This window comes from Hemibagrus wyckioides, linkage group LG18 (genome assembly GCF_019097595.1).
Source record: "Hemibagrus wyckioides isolate EC202008001 linkage group LG18, SWU_Hwy_1.0, whole genome shotgun sequence".
In the NCBI taxonomy this organism is placed as follows: Eukaryota; Metazoa; Chordata; class Actinopteri; order Siluriformes; family Bagridae; genus Hemibagrus; species Hemibagrus wyckioides.
In genome coordinates this window covers 9414324-9433949 of record NC_080727.1, presented here as the reverse complement: position 1 = coordinate 9433949, position 19626 = coordinate 9414324, and the positions used below count along the sequence as shown (strand labels likewise).

Sequence of the window (19626 nt, the reverse complement as noted above, 5' to 3'; positions counted from 1 at the left end):
TATCTATACTGTTGATCAAGAAAGAGACTTTTGAGTGAATGCAAAATGAACAAAACTATCATTTCATCATTTATTATGAGCAGGAAATAGAAACACCGCAATGGAAAACAAAGAAAGATCAACAATCGTACAAAAAGGAACACATTCAATTTAAGTGCAACAGATAAAACAAACATCAAGGTTTTTTTTAAACACCTCACCCAATCATTTTGGTAAATTCACACCACTGGTAAGAAGGTGTTAGCGTTAGTTGTGTCTCATTTGTCAGTAACACGTGAGTTCACACTTGCAAGTGACCAGAAACTGATGTTACTCCAGGTTTCGTCTTTTGTTGTCATGACATGTCCAGTTTTTTCCAAAATTCTATAAAACCTGTACAAGCCAAACTGTTTTATAGTGCATCTAAAAAATTCTACACCTTAGGAGTGAGTAACCTGGGGGAAGATACATGTCTGGGCTATTTATGTATGTATATATATTTAGTTCATATAAATTACAGTTCCACTCTGCAGGATAGCAATCACCAACATTTCCATCCATCCATTGTTTATACCCGCTTTATTCTTAATTAGGGTCACGGGGACCTGCTGGAGCCTGTCCCAGCACACATTGGGCGAAAGGCAGGGGTACACCCTTTGACAGGTCGCCAGTCCATCACAGGGCCACATATAGACAGACAACCACACACACACTCACTCCTATGGGAAATTTTGAATTACCAATCAACCTAATGTACATGTTTTTGGACTGTGGGAGGAAACCGGAGTACCCGGAGTAAACCCATGCAGGCACGGGGAGAACAAGCGAACTCCACACAGAAAGGCCCCTGCCTGTTTGAACCCGGGGTACAAACCCAGGACCTTCTTGCTGTGAGGCAACATTGCTAACCACCGCTTTAATTGTCCAGTGGGCTAGCTAAAGGATTTGTGATTTATCCAGCCCTGAATATCATAATAAACCAAAGAAATATATTTAACTGTGGTTATAAGTGCATTTGTTTGTGTATTGTGTGTAAAAGCTGGTGAGAGAACACAACTGAGAAAAATTCTTTACTGTAGAACTGGTCTATAGTATAAAAATTTCCTGGATCCAACTTAGTAAGTTAAATGGCAGTATTGCGGTTGCCAGAGATGTGCACCACAAACCTTTACTAGTGTAAAGTTGATGACAGAAAGAAATAGAAAGACAAAGATATTGAGTACTGTGAGCTTGGGTCCCAAAAGGAAACGTTCCACCAAGTTAAAAAGAGCATGAATGTTACCATGATTGATTCAGACAATCTTTATACCAAGGGGGAAGGAATCCGCTTCTGTAAATGAACATCCTGAATGAATATTAATACTTTTTTATTTATTTTTTTAATCAATCTGCTCCCTCAGTGGTGACGGAGGCCACGGCGCTGACGAAGTAGGGCCCCTCCTTTAGGTATGTTTTCAGCTTCAAATAATTTTGAGTGCCGAAGATTTCTTGTGTGCTAGATGAACTCAACAGCGCCTTGACCAGCTCGAATTTACAGTCTTTTGCCTCCTTCCCCTTACTAACGGAGCGCTCCACCACCCATTCAGCAAATCCAGGTGATGACATCATCAATCTCTGGCCCCAGGCCTGGCATGCAATCGCCTGTGGTTCAGAAATACAAGAAAAGATTTTTGGTATATTAAGTTGGTCAGCTGTTTGGCATGTAATAAAACCATTAAATATTTACAGTTTTACACAGCACTGTCTCGAACCAACGTTTCTTTTACTAGCGGTTTTCCTGTCGATAGCAAATGCCGTACACACGTAGTGCGGTGCTACTATTTTTAGAAGAATATGGTGCATTTTTTTTAAATGTTGAGAAATAAATCACACAACTTGGACCAAATTTAAAGAATCTGTATGCGTTTGTGAACTCTGTAATGGGTTTGCACCCCCACCAGGACATCCCCTGCTTTGTGCACCAATTCCCTGGGAATAGACTCCAGCTTCCCCATGACCCTGTTAAGCAAGCGTTACAGAAAATGGATGGATGATTGTACAGTACCATAGTTTTATCATACTATTTAGAGAATCTTTTCAACATGTCACCAAGGTCCTTTATGCAATACTTGACAGTGGCTTCCATTCTGATGCCATGAAGGACTGATTTATGAAGTGTTGTCCGTCTGTCTCCCATCTCTGAACAGAACATCGAGAGCTCTTTTAGAGTGACAGCAAGGCCTGACCAAGGCCCTACTTTCCTGGATGTTCAATTTGCCCAGACAACCAACTACAGGAAGACTCAAGGTTCAAGCTTCTTCCATTTCAATATAAGTGGTGCACTGGAAGCAGAAATTGCCACAATTTTATGGCAGATATCCACAGAGTTTTTTGGACTTGATTTTTGTTCTGACAACGCAGTGTAAATTGTGGGCCCACTGGTATATCCAATCAGTTCAAATTGCAATAGCTGGACATTTGGACAACCCAAGTTCTAAGGCACATTCCAAATTGCTTACTTTTGGCACAATTCAACAACACTCTGGTGAATGAGGCATCTCACAAATGTCTTTTAAATGAATCACTGTGGACAAAATGTTCACTTGCTGCCTAATATATCCCACCCACTAACAGGTGCCATGATGAGGAGATCATCAGTGTTGTTTACTTCACCTCTCAGTGCTCAGAATGTTATGTCTGATCTGTGTAGAATTATGTGCTGTTCTATAATTATTAAAACATTTTTAACATTAGCAGATATCTGTGGTAGAAGAGTAATAAAACACTTTGGGACCTTGAAGAATAATCAGCTTTTATGTGTTAACAGTAGCTACACAGCAGGCCTCATCACCCAACCACACATTATCTTCCTTTTAGAGCATATGCCCAAGATTTTATTCCTTGTGTATTTCAAGCTAATAATAGCTATTTTAGCTGTTTTGCATCATGGTTTATTGTAACCTTGTTTTAAATGCTTTAAATAACAGACACACAAACTTACAGTGAATATGTGTACTGCACTGCAGTGTAACTCAGGGAATGGCTGGGTGCTGATGTTCCTGATCATTTCCAACGGCTCCGAGCTCAGAGCGCAGAACCATGACTCTGTTAGCAACAACAGGTCATCTGTCTGCTGCTCCACCTGCAGGACACACATACACACATTCTACATCTGGTCCTTTCTTGCCATTATGTCAGAGATCATCCAGAAAGGAGTACACGCAGCTCCTTTTACTTTACTTATGAGGTTACGTGCACAAGATTGCCTAAATTTGTACTGATCAACAGTGGAGAGGATCAAGACCATCCTTCTCAACTGGAGAGCAGCAATTATGGATTTTTGTCACATTTTTTCCTTTACATTATGTATTGTGATTTATAGATCTGCAAAGACATGCTCACACAGACACACGCATACATACTGGTAGTGCGAGTAGCTGAGCGATGGCCTCCAGACTCCTCACTCTGAGATCAGTGGCTCCATCTTTGGCTAGCCGACTCATTTGCTTTAGCACTTTGTTAAACTGTTCACCTAGGAAACAAAGAGTGTTCACAGACAAATGCACAAACTATACAACAAAGAAGATACGACTTTCACCAGAAAATGCACTTTTAGCTGTATAGTCACACACCACACACACCTGTTTTATGCAGGACTTGTTTGCCCTCAACAGTGCCTCCTAGCACTCCCAGTGTATCCAGGGCAACAGGGATCTGTGAAGGGTCTGGGGACATTGCCATGGCAAACACCATGTTGAGGAATGCTGGGTAATTCTCACACACCTGCTGGGGACTATCCATGATGGCCAGATTCCCGAAGAACTTCACCAAGCCTGCACACAAACACACACAAATACAGTTAACCCAGCTGAAGGAAATATACTTTATTGTGTTCTAAATTCATGTAAATAAGCATGAACTCATACACACAAACCTGGCAGGTAGAAACTGGAGAAGGGATCGGAGTCCGCGGCCACAATCATGTTAGATATTTTATCCATGATTCCCTGCTGTGCCAGGTACTGACGGCCATGTTGGCTCCGAGCCAGACTGGTGACCATCTCTATAGCTGTCGCTCTAAATGTAATTGTAGTACACGCTAAAATTATTCATAAAAACATACTCTGAATGATCAAATAACAAAGGCTATAAAAATCAAATGTGGTAAAGTAGTAATCCTGTACCAAACATTTAGATTCAGAGTGATGATAATTAAAAACAAACTAGATCTAGTCTTGTAAAGGTTTATGCTTAAGATCCTAATCGTTCTATCCAGCGATCGTATCTAGCAAATCATTTGTTTTCCATCATGGTACTTAATCCACATTTATCTTTTTTTCACATTTATTGCTTCTGAACAGAGAATATTTCACACATGTAAAACAGAGAAAATTTAAGATTTTTGTTTACACTCTTTTTCACTTTCTAAAGTATTGATTATTCCCACATTTTCTGGTTTAATGGTGCTAGATGTTTGATAGAAATTTAAACCCTACTTGGCTTGACTAATTCACACACAGTGTAACAACTGAAGTGTGCATTTTACCTGATTAGAACATCATCTCCAGTCAGTTCCTCAAGAAGTTTAGTGACAAAGTTGTTGCTGGTGCAGTAACCCAGTGAGACAGGGGACACGGAAGAGATCTCTACCACCAGCTGCATGCATAGAGACACAGACACACACACACACAATTAATATATTGTATATACACTGATCAGGCATAACATTATGACCACCTGCCTAATATTGTGTTGGTCCCCCATTGCTGCTAAGACAGCACTGACCCATCATGTACTGTGTATTCTGACACCTTTCTATCAGAACCAGCATTAACTTCTTCAGCAGTTTGAGCAACAGTAGCTCATCTGTTGGATCGGATCACACGGGTCAGCCTTCGCTCCCCACGTGCATCAATGAGCCTTGGCCGCCCATGACCCTGTCACCGGTTCACCACTGTTCCTTCCTTGGACCACTTTTGATAGATAGTGACCACTGCAGACCGGGAACACCCCACAAGAGCTGCAGTTTTGGAGATGCTCTGATCCAGTCGTCTAGCCATCACAATTTGGCCCTTGTCAAACTCGCTCAAATCCTTACTCTTGCCCATTTTTCCTGCTTCTAACACATCAACTTTGAGGACAAAATGTTCACTTGCTGCCTAATATATCCCACCCACTAACAGGTGCCATGATGAGGAGATCATCAGTGTTATTCACGTCACCTCTCACTGTTCATAATGTTATGCCTGATTGGTGTATGTACACATAACGTGTGATACGTACATACCCATGTGAGTGCACAAGTACACAGAGGGATATCCTGGTCACAATACACACAGATACACACGCAGACAGACAGACACTGACACACACACAAACCAGTGTCAGCGAAACAAACAACTGATGCATGCCTCACCTCATACACTCTGTATCTGATGATGTCACTGATTGCCATGACATCTTTGAGCTTGTTTAACAAATCGGAGCGGAACAGAGTGTCAAGCCCTGCCTTTGTGTTGCATAGCTTGCTGAGGGCAGATATCGCCTAAAATAAACATAAAAATACAAAAGAAAAAAACCTAGTTATTCAACCAAGATATGTTATAGCACTGAGGTTATTTTACCACCAGCTCCATATCCACACATCTGAGGAGGATCAGTATTCTAATGGACTTGACTAGGTTAACTTAAACTAAACCAAAACTGATAGAACTCAAGGAACAGACATGGAACTAAATATTACTAGAAGACTACTGTACAGAAACAGAACTGGAGCTGAATTCTGTTCAAATGTAGGTGTTAATTTAAATAACTGGATATCAGAGTTCTTATATTAAATCTTAGTATTTGTTTAACTAATTAAAGGTATTATGTGCACTTTAGGCAAAATGGTGTGTGCTAAGGAAAGCTGTATCTGAAAATACTAACATATGTTAAATAATTTCCCATCATTTATTGTGTGTGCATTATATTTTAGTACGGTTCGTTTTCAAACACACTACCCTTACTCTTATTTGTTGTTTCCTGTTTCCAATTCCAGGGTAGTCTGTTGTGATTCATAAGTTTGAATATTTTCTCATTTGGTATATTTGAATATCATATGCTCAAAAATGAGCATATTTGAAATTGCAAAAAACTAAAATACCTTTCCCTTCAGAAACAAAACTGGATAATGTAAGTCTACATCACCACCAACACAAAAATTATCACCACACCTCTTTAGAGACACCTATACTTTCCGCCCCAATGCACTGGATCACGTCTTGTAGAATCTCAGGATCATTCATCACCTCTGCAATCCCGTCGGCATTTCCGAACACGCGCCCCATCTACAAACACAAAATCAACCAGTTCATGAAAACATTTTCCAGAACAGATAATGTGAACGCAGGGTGGAACACACCTCTGACCTGAGTGAGAGCGAGCACTGTGACGGAATTATCCGGATGGTTGAGTCCGCTCTGAAGCTCGGCTTTGCAGTTGCGAGCCAGGTGGGCAGGGTCGAATACCTCCAAGACTCGTCCCAGGATCTCCACACATATTTCTATCTGCTCCCTATAAACACACAACACACAGCTGTCATGTTTAAACACGTTGAGTGCTGAAAGCAGTAAACATCAGTTAATTAATTCCCTGAAGCTCTGATATTAGCTGTAAGATGAATTGTAGTGCCCTTCGTAGGACATGAGACTGCCTCTATAAACTACATAGTGCACTACATGCTTAACAGACAATTTTTGATTCAGCTTCCTACTACAATAATCAGTGCACTAGATCTGCTGACATAATGGCTTCTACAATCCACACAGTTCATTGCATTCAACACAACACAACACAACACAACACAACACCTGTCACACCCACATTAGCACACTATGATCAGTAAGGAATACAATAATGGTTGCTACATCATCAAAAGTTTATTACCGGTCCAATAGGTCCAGTTATGTTTTGATAGACTTAGTACTGAAGTCTTTCCTATATAACTAATGACTTTAAAGCTCCTATACTGTACAGCTCTTGTCAAATAGTGAGCCACTGGGAGATGCACGCTGACTCAGCTATCTGAAAACATACTTGTCGTTTGTGTTCAGCAGCGAGAAAATGATTCCCAGCTGCGCAACGGAAAAGGTTTCCCTCAAAGAGCTAACAGGAGTCGCCAAAACTGCCGTCCTAAGGCTTCTGAGTCCCTCGACTGGACCGTCCACTTCGGCTATTTCTGCTAGCAAACTTCCAATGGCAGCCGCCATGATGCTCAAAGTGTTTGAACTGCGTCAGCGCGCTATGAGTTTAGCTCCACCCCTCTTAGAGCGCTAACAGAGAGGCCAATGCGCATGCGCCGTACGAGATCCCTGTAGCACTTGATTGGCAGAGTTAAAGACTTGAATGAAAGACAATGACAGTGAACAATGAGTATTATATTTCGACAAAATTTTCTACTAACAAATCATTTGGTTCTTCTTATTAGGTTGCATTAAAAGCACACAGAAGTTTAGTGCATATTGAGAATGTGAGTGATACATCTCATTGTGTCTCACATGTTTACAGGTCAAGTTAATGGTCATATCACACAAGAACTGGGTGATGTGTGATCTCGGTGATACTGACCCTGTTTTTGCTAGCCTGCTTTGAGTATTTTAGAAACTGCTGACCTGGGATTTTCTTGTATAACCCTATCTAGAATTTATACTGAATGTTGGAAACAAACAAACATTTTTTTCAATTCAGTTCATTTGTATAGCGCTTTTAACAATGGGCATTGTCTCAAAGCAAATACCCAAAGTATAGAAACATAGAGGAAAAAAATATACGTTTGAAGATACTATTTTATCTCAGTTCCCTAATGAGACAAGCCTGAGGTGACTGTGGCAAGGAAAAACTCCCTGAGATGATATGAGGAAGAAAGTTTGAGAGGAACCAGGCTCAAAAGGGAAGCTCATCCTCATTTGGGTGACACTGGACAGTAAATAATGTGAATGTAATACAAACAAACAAACAGAAGAGAAGGACCAGACTTTGGACCAGACTGGTTTGTGCTGACAGGAAGACTACAGTAATAAAAAGAATCACTCAGAGCAAAAAAAAGAGCAGAAAAGCATCCCAGAATGCACAACATAATGAACCTTGTGATGGATGGACCACATTGTGTTTCACCAGTCATCCAAGAACAAGAATCTGTGGCTACACTGGAAGAATTTTTTCCAATTTCAGAATTGTAATTGTCATTTATTCATCCAGGTGGACATATAAGACATAAGCGCATTTGAATGGTTAGCTTAGACATTATATAGCTACTAAATCCACATAAAGCCAATCTGCAAACAGACAACATCATCCAATAATGTACAAAACCGACAGGGTAACAGGTTTAGAAATGAAAACACATCAGTTCTGCTTCTGTGCCAGAATCATGGATTGACAAGCTATGATTAATTAAACCTTTGTTTGTTTTATATTAAACATACATTAACAGGGAGGTTTGGATTTATTAGATGTTTAGTCAAATGTTTACCCATGGATCATTCCAGTATACCTTAAAAGCACATTTGATAACATGTATGTAGGCAACAATACAGTGCATGTTTTAGCATGAATTTATATCTATCTATTTCAGTCCTGTCACTGAATACAAAGGTCATTTATCGAAGGTCACTTGCCCAACAAGTCTGTGGTTCTCATGTCTCCCTCTTGTGGACAATCCTCAACCCACTAAACGGGAATAAGTAGAGGACAAACATAATTGCATTACATTAAGGTATTTATTTGAATGAAATAATTTTGTTCTATGTTTCTTTTTATTTACACTAAATACATGAGAATTTTATATAATTTTATAGACGTGTTGGTCACAGAAGTGGATGTTCATGTTAATGATGACCAAGCTCAACAGGCACAAACAATAAAACAAAGGGTGTGACTTAGTATTAGAGTAAGGACAGCTAAGAAAGTACTATGTAGTAAAACATCCAATTTGCGTCAGTTCTATTATATTTTGCAGATCTGGTCCACTGCAGGCTTGTTCCACTACAGGTCAGAAAATCTTGATGTCATTTCAGGGATAAAAATACACACTCATGCAGCTTAACCCACTACAAATTCTCCATAGAACACAGTTACTGATAGTTCTCTCAGTTTTCCCAGAAGGTGGAAGTGAGGCTCTAGTCCCTCTCTTCTGGCCTGGAGTTTAACCACTGATGGGTTTAACTACCTGTACAGGAGAATAAGGGCATCTGCCAAATGCCATAGATGTAAGCTATCATCCAAAAGTCACAGCAATCTACTTATACTTGGGTATTTGTAATATATGTAGTCATGTGCACCATGCTGCTGTATTGTTCTGTTTTGCATCATGGCTGTGAAACAACATTTCACTATAATGCAACTTATGTAGAATACTGATAATAAAAAAAGCCTTGGCTTACCTTGACATAATACGCTGTGTGTGTGTGTGTGTGTTTGTGTGTGTGCGAGGCACGCTCGTGCGCTTGGGCGAGCGCAGCAGCAACACCCCCTGGTGGCACATTGATGTGTCTTTCTGTTAGTAAATGACCTGTCCTGTAGTACATCGAAACAGATAAATGGCCTGAACAGGTATAGAGAGCAACTAATAAAAAAAAAATATTTGTGTAGTTAACAGTTTAACAGATAACAGTTTTAAAAGAAATAATAAATCTCATCAACAGCTAATAACTCAAATTTAATTAAAAAAACTATTATTACATACACTTTTGCACGTCATTGTGTCATGCATCTGTCAGATTAAATATCTTGCCTTTACCCTGACATTAAAGCTCTAAAAAGTTCTAAAAATGTACTTGGTTTACAGTACTATGCAAATATGCTGAGTATCCTATAGACCTGTTTGTTTACGCAATTATCCAATTCAGCCAATCATTTGGCAATAGTACAAAAATATATGGCACAGATGCTCCATAAAATTAAGCAGATTTAAGTAAAGAACTTCAGTTAAAGTTCACATCAAACATCCGGATGGAGAAAATGTGAACTCTGTAACAATGACCATGACTTGGTTAATGGTGCCAGGAACTTTACACAGAAAACAGAATGTCACAAAAAATATACAGAATGTCACAAAAAACCCAAAACGATCCAGCGAGTGGCAGTTCTTCGGGTCAGAGTGGAATGGCCAGACCTTGGCTTCCACACGTCAGTCAAGAACAGGAATTTGAGGCTACAGTGGGCAGGCTCACCAAAAGCAGACGAAGAAGATTGGAAACACTCAAACCAACACTTCTGGCACCAATAACCAGCATGCCACGATCAAAGTCAATGAGATTATATGTTTTCCACATTCTGATGTTTTATGTGAATGGAAGCTCTTGACCTTCAGCTGCATAGCTGCATGCATTGTTCTGCTGCCACATGTTTGTCTGATTGGATATGCATGGATGAGCAGGTGTAACAGTGTTCCTAATAAATTGGCAGCGAAAATATATGAACTTTACAGAACTTCATATAGTACGCAATGTTAAAAAATGACACGTTAAAGGTTATCCCAGGACGCAGATGTGATACATCCAAGTCCCTTCAATAACAGGGTTCTTCTTGGACAGAGGAGAGAGACACTGGAGATATAGCAGACATTGGATTGTTGGTTTGTGCATCATAAACGTCGACAATGTTGTTTAAAATGAAAAGTTAAAATAGAAGCATATAAACTATTAAATGCATTTAAACTCAGAAAGTAAAACACAAGAAAGATTCGATATCTTAAGACATTTGGCTGAAATCACACACTGATTTTTGTTAGTGGTGATAAATTTGTGCCTCTTTCACTAATCAACTGAGGAATTTGGGGAAACATTAGCAGTATTCTTGATGTTAGATTGCATGATTATAAACAGTATCAACATGATTGCTGACAAAATACAAACTGATAAACACAAATTTGCTAAAAAAAATAGATTTGTTCAAAAAATAGACTTCTTCTTCTAAAGCTATTTGATGCTAAAAAAAATCCAACTTATAATTATATTGTGTGTATATAATTCTTGAGAAATATAATTATGTAGTGCTTGAAATTCAGCGTGAGGATTGCATATATCTTCTTTGGAAATACTGTAATTAAAAGTCAAAAGTATGAGGCGAAAAGAAAACTCGAGCACTTAGAATAAGTACTTATACTTTAAAAGACAGATGGCATTTTGTTATGTCCCACCTCAGAATAATTACACACAGAATACAGCTAAGGGTTTCTCTCTTTGCTCTTTTCATGTGTGTTCTTTGTAGAAGAACTTGTGAGGAATGCTTTTACTTTACTTTCTTTACTGAGAAAGCTCCCTTTACTAAACTTATTATTTTAATTCTATATTCTGGTTGAATGGCAAAAGCAAGAGAGTTTTAAAGTCATGTTTCTGAGTTTGTTTCTACAATTATGTAGACATTTTGTTGTGATGAAAATATGAATCGAATATGAAGATGATTTCCCCAGCTTTCATTTGATTTAGCAATCAACAAGGTTCAAGTGAAATACAAAGCAAAAATCTCATGAAAAATGAGTAAAGTTATAACAACAACTTGAACAAGTGTGCACAACACTTGCAGGACAGGACCATAACAGGACCATGCAGGACCATAATTCTCTGACCATGCACAGAATTAACCAATCACATTCAAACTCATGTTCTAAAGTAAACAGCTGTTTCTTTAGGATTTTCTTGACTTCTTCCTGGTTTTTATCCAGCTGCTGAAGTGTACAGCGTGCCCAGCATGTCATTGTGTAAAGGTTTCAGGAGAGGGTACAAAAAGAATTTCCAAAACTTTAGACCATCTAATGTAGGTCATCACTGTCAGGATGTTCTGTTCAAGGTTCTTGACAAGGACATCCCTCCAAATATGAAGAAAGAAACAAGGAGAACTTATCAGGGAGGCTGCCAAGAGACTAACAACAACATTTACCGATTTGCAGGAGCTACAGGTCACTTCCCTGCATGTGACCACAACCTCTTCATATCTCTGGGCTACGGAGTAAGGTCACTCAGTGAAAGTTGATTTTCACAGAAAAGAACCATCCAAGTGTGTCTAAACATTTCCAAATAATGTGACAAAATCTGTTACGATGTAATAAAACCAAGGTAAAAACAAGACCACTTATCACCTAAAGAAGCCCCATGGTGGAGGCAGCACATGCTATGGGGGCTGCTTTCTTTTCTTTTCTTTACATTAATTAAATCACAATGTACTAGGTTGCTAAACTCAAAAAGACTGACTGCTGAATTATACAGTTATTGTATTTTCTTTTTTTTTCCATTTCATTTCTTTTTCACTTGAATTTTGTATTGACTTTTTATGTGTGTATATACATACATACCAGATCAGCCATAACATTATGACCACCTGTCTAATATTGTGTTGGCCCCCATTTTGCTGCCTAAACAGCCCTGACCTGTCGAGGCATGGACTCCACTAGATCCCTGAAGGTGTGCTGTGGTATCTGGGACCAAGATGTTAGCAGCAGATCCTTTAAGTCCTGTAAGTTGTGAGGTGGGGCCTCCATGGATCAGACTTGTTTGTTCAGCACATCCCACAGATGCTGGATTGGATTGAGATCTGGGGAATTTGGAGGCCAAGTCAACACCTCAAACTCGTTGTTGTGATCGTCAAATCATTCCTGAACCATTTTTGCTTTGTGGTACAGCGCATTATCCTGCTGAAAGAAGCCACAGCCATCAGGGAATACTGTTTCCATGACGAGGAGATAATCAGTGTTATTCACTTCACCTGTCAGTGCTCATAATGTTATGGCTGATCAGTGTATATCTTTTATTTCATAGTAGCTAATGCGATTTTATAAATTTTTAAAATGTAATAATAAAATGACTGTATTTATTATTTTATATGAAGAAACTTTTTTTAGAACATGTGATCTACCAGATGCCCAAAGGTTTTCTATATGAGGGAAAAATCACTTTTTGACTTGGAGTGGAAAATATTAAAGGGCAAACTAATAATTTTTTTCTACTTTGGAGGCATGTTGTGCAACTCCCTGTCTGTTTTCTAAAAAAAAGTAAAATTGGTTCACTCTGTAATACAGTAGCAGTGTGTGTGTGTGTGTGTGTGTGTGTGTGTACGCGTGCTTGTGCGTGTTCAAAGGCTCTGTGATATATGCTAGTTTTAGGGCTGCAGACGTCAATGCTGCTTTTAGTGCTCTTTAATTTCAGCTTGACACGCCCTAACCCTCAAGACACACACACACACACACACACACACTGCATCCTTATATACTCAGTTCTGGCTGCCTCTGAGTTGAGTCTGTAATCCAGACAGATAGATGGATAGAGAGAGCAGTAGAACTACAGAGAAAATGATGGAAGAAAGTGAAAATCCAAGAAAGCTGCATGCGTGATTGCTTTACTGTGTGTGTGTGTGTGTGTGTGTGTGTGTGTGTGTGTGCAGAAATGGGTGTATCCTGTTTCTTATGAATGCTTCAGTCAGGAACAGGCAACCAACCCCCTTACACACTAAGATCAAACCAAAAGACACATTCATCCTTGCATGTGTGTGTGTATTTGAGGAGGGACAAGGACTGCACTTATTAATGTCACTTTCATCTTTTAGGCAGGGCTCTCTGTGTGTGTGTGTATGTGTGTGTGTGTGTGTGTGTGTGTATGTGTGTATGTGTGTGTGAAGTGCATCAGTAGGCCTCAACTTGTGTATAGTGTTTTAGTATAGTGTGTGTGTGTGCGTGTGTGTGTATATATGTGTGTATGTGTGTGTGTCTGAAGTGCATGAACAGGTCTCAACTTGTGTGTGTGTGTGTGTGCACGTCTGAAGTGCATCAGTAGGTCTCAAGTTGTGTATAATGTTTTGGTATTTTGGTATAGTGTGTGTGTGTGTGTGTGTGTGTGTGCGTCTGAAGTGCATCAGTAGGTCTCAACTTGTGTATAATGTTTTGGTATAGTGTGTGTGTGTGTGTGTGTGTGTGTGTATCAGTGGGTTTTGACTTGTGTATGTTTGTGTTTGTATAGCTTGTGTGTGTGTGTAAAAGTTATCAATAGCTTCTCTGTTCTTCTTGGGTAAACTACAGTACACTCTCTCTCTCTCTCTCTCTCTCTCTCTCTCTCTCTCTCACACACACACACACACACGCGGCATATTAAAATCAGTTTAAAGCTATTATGAAAATGGCTGAAATGAACATTAATTTCAACCAGTGCCTCAGTGTTCAGTGCTCACACAATCCAAACACACATAAAAGATTTTTAAGATAGGAATGAAAATAGAACATATAATCGCTTTTCATGTCTCATTTAAATGTGTAATTTCACCTGTTACTTGCAGCCAGTGGGTGGCACAGTGGCACAATGGGTATCATTGATGCTGGCAGCTCCAGGGTCCTGGGTTCAGGTCTGAGGTTTGGTTTCCTTATGTGTCCGTGTGGGTTTGCTTGGGGTTCTCCAATTTCCTCCCACTGTCCAAAAACCTGTTGGTAGCTAGATTAGCTATGCCAAATTACCCCAATCTTTGCCTCTCATTCTGATATAAACAAACACACATGGCACCTTTTGCTGAGGATTTTGGGGAATGTCAGTTTGCGGCACATGAAGTACAAGATTTGGAAATGATGATATCTCCTTATTCAAATAATAGCACAATAATAGCAAATAATTACTGATATACACTTGTAATGACTGGGAGTCTTTTAAGCATGCATTGCTACCATTATCTAATAAAGGTCATTTATCCAATGAGATTTTCACTAATAAACCGTGAGGCAGAAATGATGGTACATAGTACAGCTTGTGCTATGGGTGTTTCTCTAAATTACCTCTGTCGCACTCCTAATGACAAGAGGAAAATGTGATTATGCCACATTAAAGACACTAATCCCCATCATGAATAACACACACACACACACACAAACACACACACACAAACCAACAACAACAACAACAAAAAACCCTTATTTGTCATCTGAGATGTCTCTGTCCGTTTAGTCACTTTTTACTCATAAATATTCAATTTTACAAAGAAAAATTTAGTTTATTAATGAAGTAAATAAGTTAGCATTAATTATTATAAAAACTTTCAATCCTATTCCTATTCATACATGCACACACACACACACACACACATAAATATATATGTATGTAAAAGTTACATGCAGACATGAATGAAAATGTAACTTAAGAATGAATTGAAAGCCAGGAACAACCTCCATTTCCTGTTCATAGGACAGAGTCTCCTTATATGAACCCTGAATAGAAAGAAAGAGAGAGAGAGAGAGAGAGAGAGTTTTGGCTGCTTGCTTATGTGGTTATTTTTTGGGAAAAGAACTGAATCACATATTGTACCTCTGTTGGTAAACTGTATTTGCTCTGGCTGTTTTTGTTTGCTTTTTCAATACTGGTCAGTTCTCTGTTCATTCTGATTGGTCAGGGTTTTTTCGGTGGATAAGGAACCTTTTCACAGTCTCACTGCAGATTGCTTGCATGAAATTAACGTATTATGGTAGCATGGTGTCAAAAATAATAAGTAATACTTCTGTTTTGAACAGTTTTTGAATTGTTTTGAAGTTTCCTCATATATCACCTAGTTTGTCTATGTAACTGTTTAGGTAAGTATACATGTTAATATATAAGGCAAATAGAATTTGTGCTGTTGCTACAGCTCTGACTCTGGCAGTGTGACCTCGTTGCTCCAGCTCCATCACGATGGCCTGCAGTTTTGGTTTTGTGGCTCATTTTTGGAACTGTAGTTACAAACTGGCCCCCCTCTGTGTCTCAGTTTGCAAAACTTAGCACATTTCCATCTGCTTTTTTTGTTATTGTTTCGTCTTGTGATTAATGTATTCTAGCCAAGCCAACTTTCCAACCTTCTGGTCACATTTTAACCAGTTTGTGTTTACGCTTGTTATTTGGATATTTTCCTGCATTTAGTATCATCCCTGGGTTCATTAAACATGGCTTCTTTGGTGTTCATTCATGGTCCAGTCTGGTTCATTAAAGTAAACCTTTTCTTGAGTTGTGCGTATGTATTCTTAACAGATGTGACATCAGTTTGGCCAGCTGTCTCTGGAAAAGTTATGGTGATTAACTTGCAGAAAGGAAAATCACACACACACTGAAATGGACAGAGACACTGACAATACTGTATTCTCACCTACCCACGTACAGGTTGTTAGTAGAAATTCCCTATTCCCTCTATGTGTGTGTATCTGTTTGTCTGTTTATCTGTCTGTCAGATTTAATGTCCAAACTCTGCCTTATTTCTTGAAAGAGAAACGTGTGTGTGTGTGAGAGAGAGAGAGATAAAGAGCATTTAACATTGATTTTTATGGTTACATGTGTGAAATCTTTCCTTACGGGTTTTTGTGTGTTTTGCTTTTGCTAAAGGTTTGGTTGATGTCTTTGAGCCAGAAATTGTTGGATTTCAGTCAGGTGTCTTGTTTTGATGTGGTATTGGTTAACTATGAATCCATCAGTGCCAATTCAGCTGCCTGACAAGTAATAATAAAAAAGGTTTTAAGTGCCTCATGTATGTCTTAGAATAGCTTCTACTGGATTCTACATGGAATGGCATTTTTATATGACGTCAGAATGTTTGACCTACAGTAGCCACATCTTGAGTGTGTGAATTGAATCCACTGTGTGTGTGTGTATATGTGTGTGTTTTGAAAAGACTTTACCATTTGTTGCAATTCTTTCAGATATTCAATCATTATTGAAATTTGGTGTAATTTATTTATTTATTTGTTTGTTTGTTTTCATTAGTGAGGTTACACGGATAGATAGATAGATAGATAGATAGATAGATAGATAGATAGATAGATAGATAGATAGATAGATAGATAGATAGATAGATAGATAGATAGATAGATAGATAGATAGATAGAAAGAAACAGTCGATAGATTCACAGTACCTTATTTATCCCTAATGGGGAATTTGTTTATCTCAGAGAAAATCAGCAGGGTATTGCAGGGATTTGTATGGGAATGTATTTGCTCCGTCTATTGCATTTCATTTTTATCAGTGCATTAAAGTCATGCCATGCTGAAATGCAGTCGTCTTTAAATCACAACACTAAGCTGATTGAAATTAGAGAATATCTCCTAGAGATAATTATTTTCCAGGAAATGTTACCATAATGGCCGTAATACTGTAAGAAGTTCTATCTTGATCTCAGTAGACCATAATTCCTTATGCTACATGGTTTGGAGTGATTCAGGCATGCTTGCTCAGAAGCAGGCTGAGGTAAATCCATTTGCAGTTTATAACACACAAGGCAGAGCAAATCCAAATGTAATCCAAAAAACTGAGTCGAGAAAACTGGCAGTAATCCATAACACAGAAAAGGCAGTCCATGATGCAAACAAATCCAATAATATACAAATCCAAGAAATACGTGGTCAAAGAAACAGGCAATGGTGGATACACAGACAAGGCAAATGGTATGCGAACAACGGCTCGGTAAGTAGTATAAACTAACAATACTTTGTGCCGACTCAGGCAAGTGACACGAATGAGCTCAATACTTAAAGGACCCTACTCCTAGGAACCCCTCCCAGTGTTCTTCTTCTATTACATGGTCTCCCCCTGAGTCTGGGTGATCAGGTTGGTGAAACTGAGCCCCAGGACCTCTTTTCTGGGCCATACCGCTCCCAGTCTACGAGATATTGAATGTGACCCATCTGTCTCCAATAGTCCATGATTTCATGTACAATGTAAGCCAGGGCTCTGTTGACTTCTAGTGGTGGGGGGGTCAGTGTCGGTGTGGTCAGTGGGGGTGGGGGTGCATGCTAGTTTGAGGAGACATGGAAGGACAGGGAAATCCTGTAGTGCGGTGGCAGCTGGAGACAGTAGGTGACAGGGTTTACTTGGGGGATGATCTTGAAGAGTTGAAGCCAAACTCTTGAAGTGAATTGTGTCCCTCTGTCAGAAACCTCAGCTAATCCATAGTTTCGAAACACATGTGTGAGGTGTGCTGTTTCCATGGCCAATGGGAGGCCCTTTAGGGGTATAAGTTTACAAGCCTTGGAGAAGCAATCTACTGTAACCATGATGGCTGTATAGCCGTGTAAATTGGGGAGGTTGGTGATAAAATCCACAGTGATGTGTGACCATGGGCGTTGAGGTACAGGGAAGGGTTCCAGCATGTTCTCAAAGACAGTACAGGCCTCCACATAGTTTCTGACATTTGTGAGCAGTGACGGCCACCGGAAGGCGTTTTGTACCAACATGGTCATTAGGTGCAAGCAGCACTGAGAGGCATATACCCATTAGATGGCCTGGGTTTACATATGAGCTGGTATGCACTGTTTAGTTAGAGGCCATTCAGGAGGACATTCTCTGTCCCATGGGCATGCTGGATCGCCTCCATGATTTTCCAACAAATGGGACTATGATGACCGAGGGTGGCAGGATGGATTCAGGCACTGTGTCTTTGTTGATGGGGTCTTGGCATTGAGAGAGGGCTTCAGCTTTGCTGCTCTTTGTGCCAGGGTGATAGATGACCCTGAATTTAAATGGGTGAAGAATATAGCCCATCTGACTTGGTGCGGAGTAAACCTTTTGGCATTCTTAATGTATTCTAAATTTTTGGAATACAGTGGTCCGTAACTACTTGGAATGGGTTTCAGGCCCCTTCTAGTCAATACCTCCACTCTTCTAGTGATTCTTTGTAAGACAACAGTTCTCTTTTAACTACAGTGAGGGAAACAATTATTTGATCCCCTGCTGATTTTGTACGTTTGCCCACTGACAAAGAAATGATCAGTCTGTAATTTTAATGGTAGGTTTATCTGAACAGTGAGAGACAGAATAACAACCAAAAAATCCAGAGAAACACATTTCAAAAAGGTTATACATTGATTTGCATTTTATTGAGTGAAATAAGTATTTGACCCCTTTGCAAAACATGACTTAGTACTTGGTGGCAAACCCTTGTTGGCAATCACAGACATCAGACATTTCTTGTAGTTGGCCACCAGGTTTGCACACATCTCACATCTCAAGGAATTTGGGCTCACTCCTCTTTGCATCCACAATCCATTTTCAATGCCCTGGCTGAAGGAAGGAGGTTCTCACTCAAGATTTGACGGTACATGGCTCTGTCCATCGTCCCTTTGATGCGGTGCGGTTGTCCTGTCCCCTTAGCAGAAAAACACCCCCAAAGCATAATGTTTCCACCTCCATGTTTGATGGTGGGGATGGTCTTCTTGGAGTCATAGGCAGCATTCCTCCTCCTCCAAACACGGCGAGTTGAGTTGATGCCAAAGAGCTGGATTTTGGTCTCATTTGACCACAACACTTTCACCCTGTTCTCCTCATCATTCAGATGTTCACTGGCAAACTTCAGATGAGCCTGTACATGTGCTTTCTTTAGCAGGGGGACCTTGTGGGCGTTACTGGATTTCAGTCTTTCACAGCATAGTGTGTTACCAATTGTTTTCTTGGTGACTATGGTCCCAACTGCCTTGAGATCATTGAGAAAATCCTCCAGTGTAATTCTGGGCTGATTCCTCGCCGTTCTCCTGATCATTGAAACTCCATGAGGTGAGATCTTGCATGGAGCCCCAGACCGAGGAAGATTGACAGTCCTTTTGTGTTTCTTCCATTTGGGAATAATCGCACCAGCTGTTGTCACCTTCTCACCAAGCTGCTTGGCGATGGTCTTGTAACTCATTCCAGCCTTGTGTAGGTCTACAA

General features: G+C 39.7%; 1 protein-coding gene across 1 annotated transcript; it reads right to left on the bottom strand.

Moving 5' to 3' along the window:
* Positions 1-65: 65 nt before the first annotated feature.
* psmd5 (proteasome 26S subunit, non-ATPase 5) lies at positions 66-7241 on the bottom strand. The gene is made up of 10 exons (XM_058416401.1): positions 7036-7241; positions 6369-6513; positions 6174-6287; positions 5375-5503; positions 4505-4614; positions 3893-4035; positions 3600-3791; positions 3381-3490; positions 2960-3100; positions 66-1620 (listed from the first exon to the last, which is right to left on the bottom strand). Exons 1-10 carry the CDS (start codon positions 7206-7208, stop codon positions 1363-1365), a joined length of 1515 nt encoding a protein of 504 aa, XP_058272384.1. The 5' UTR covers positions 7209-7241; the 3' UTR covers positions 66-1362.
* Between the last annotated feature and the right edge of the window lie 12385 nt (positions 7242-19626).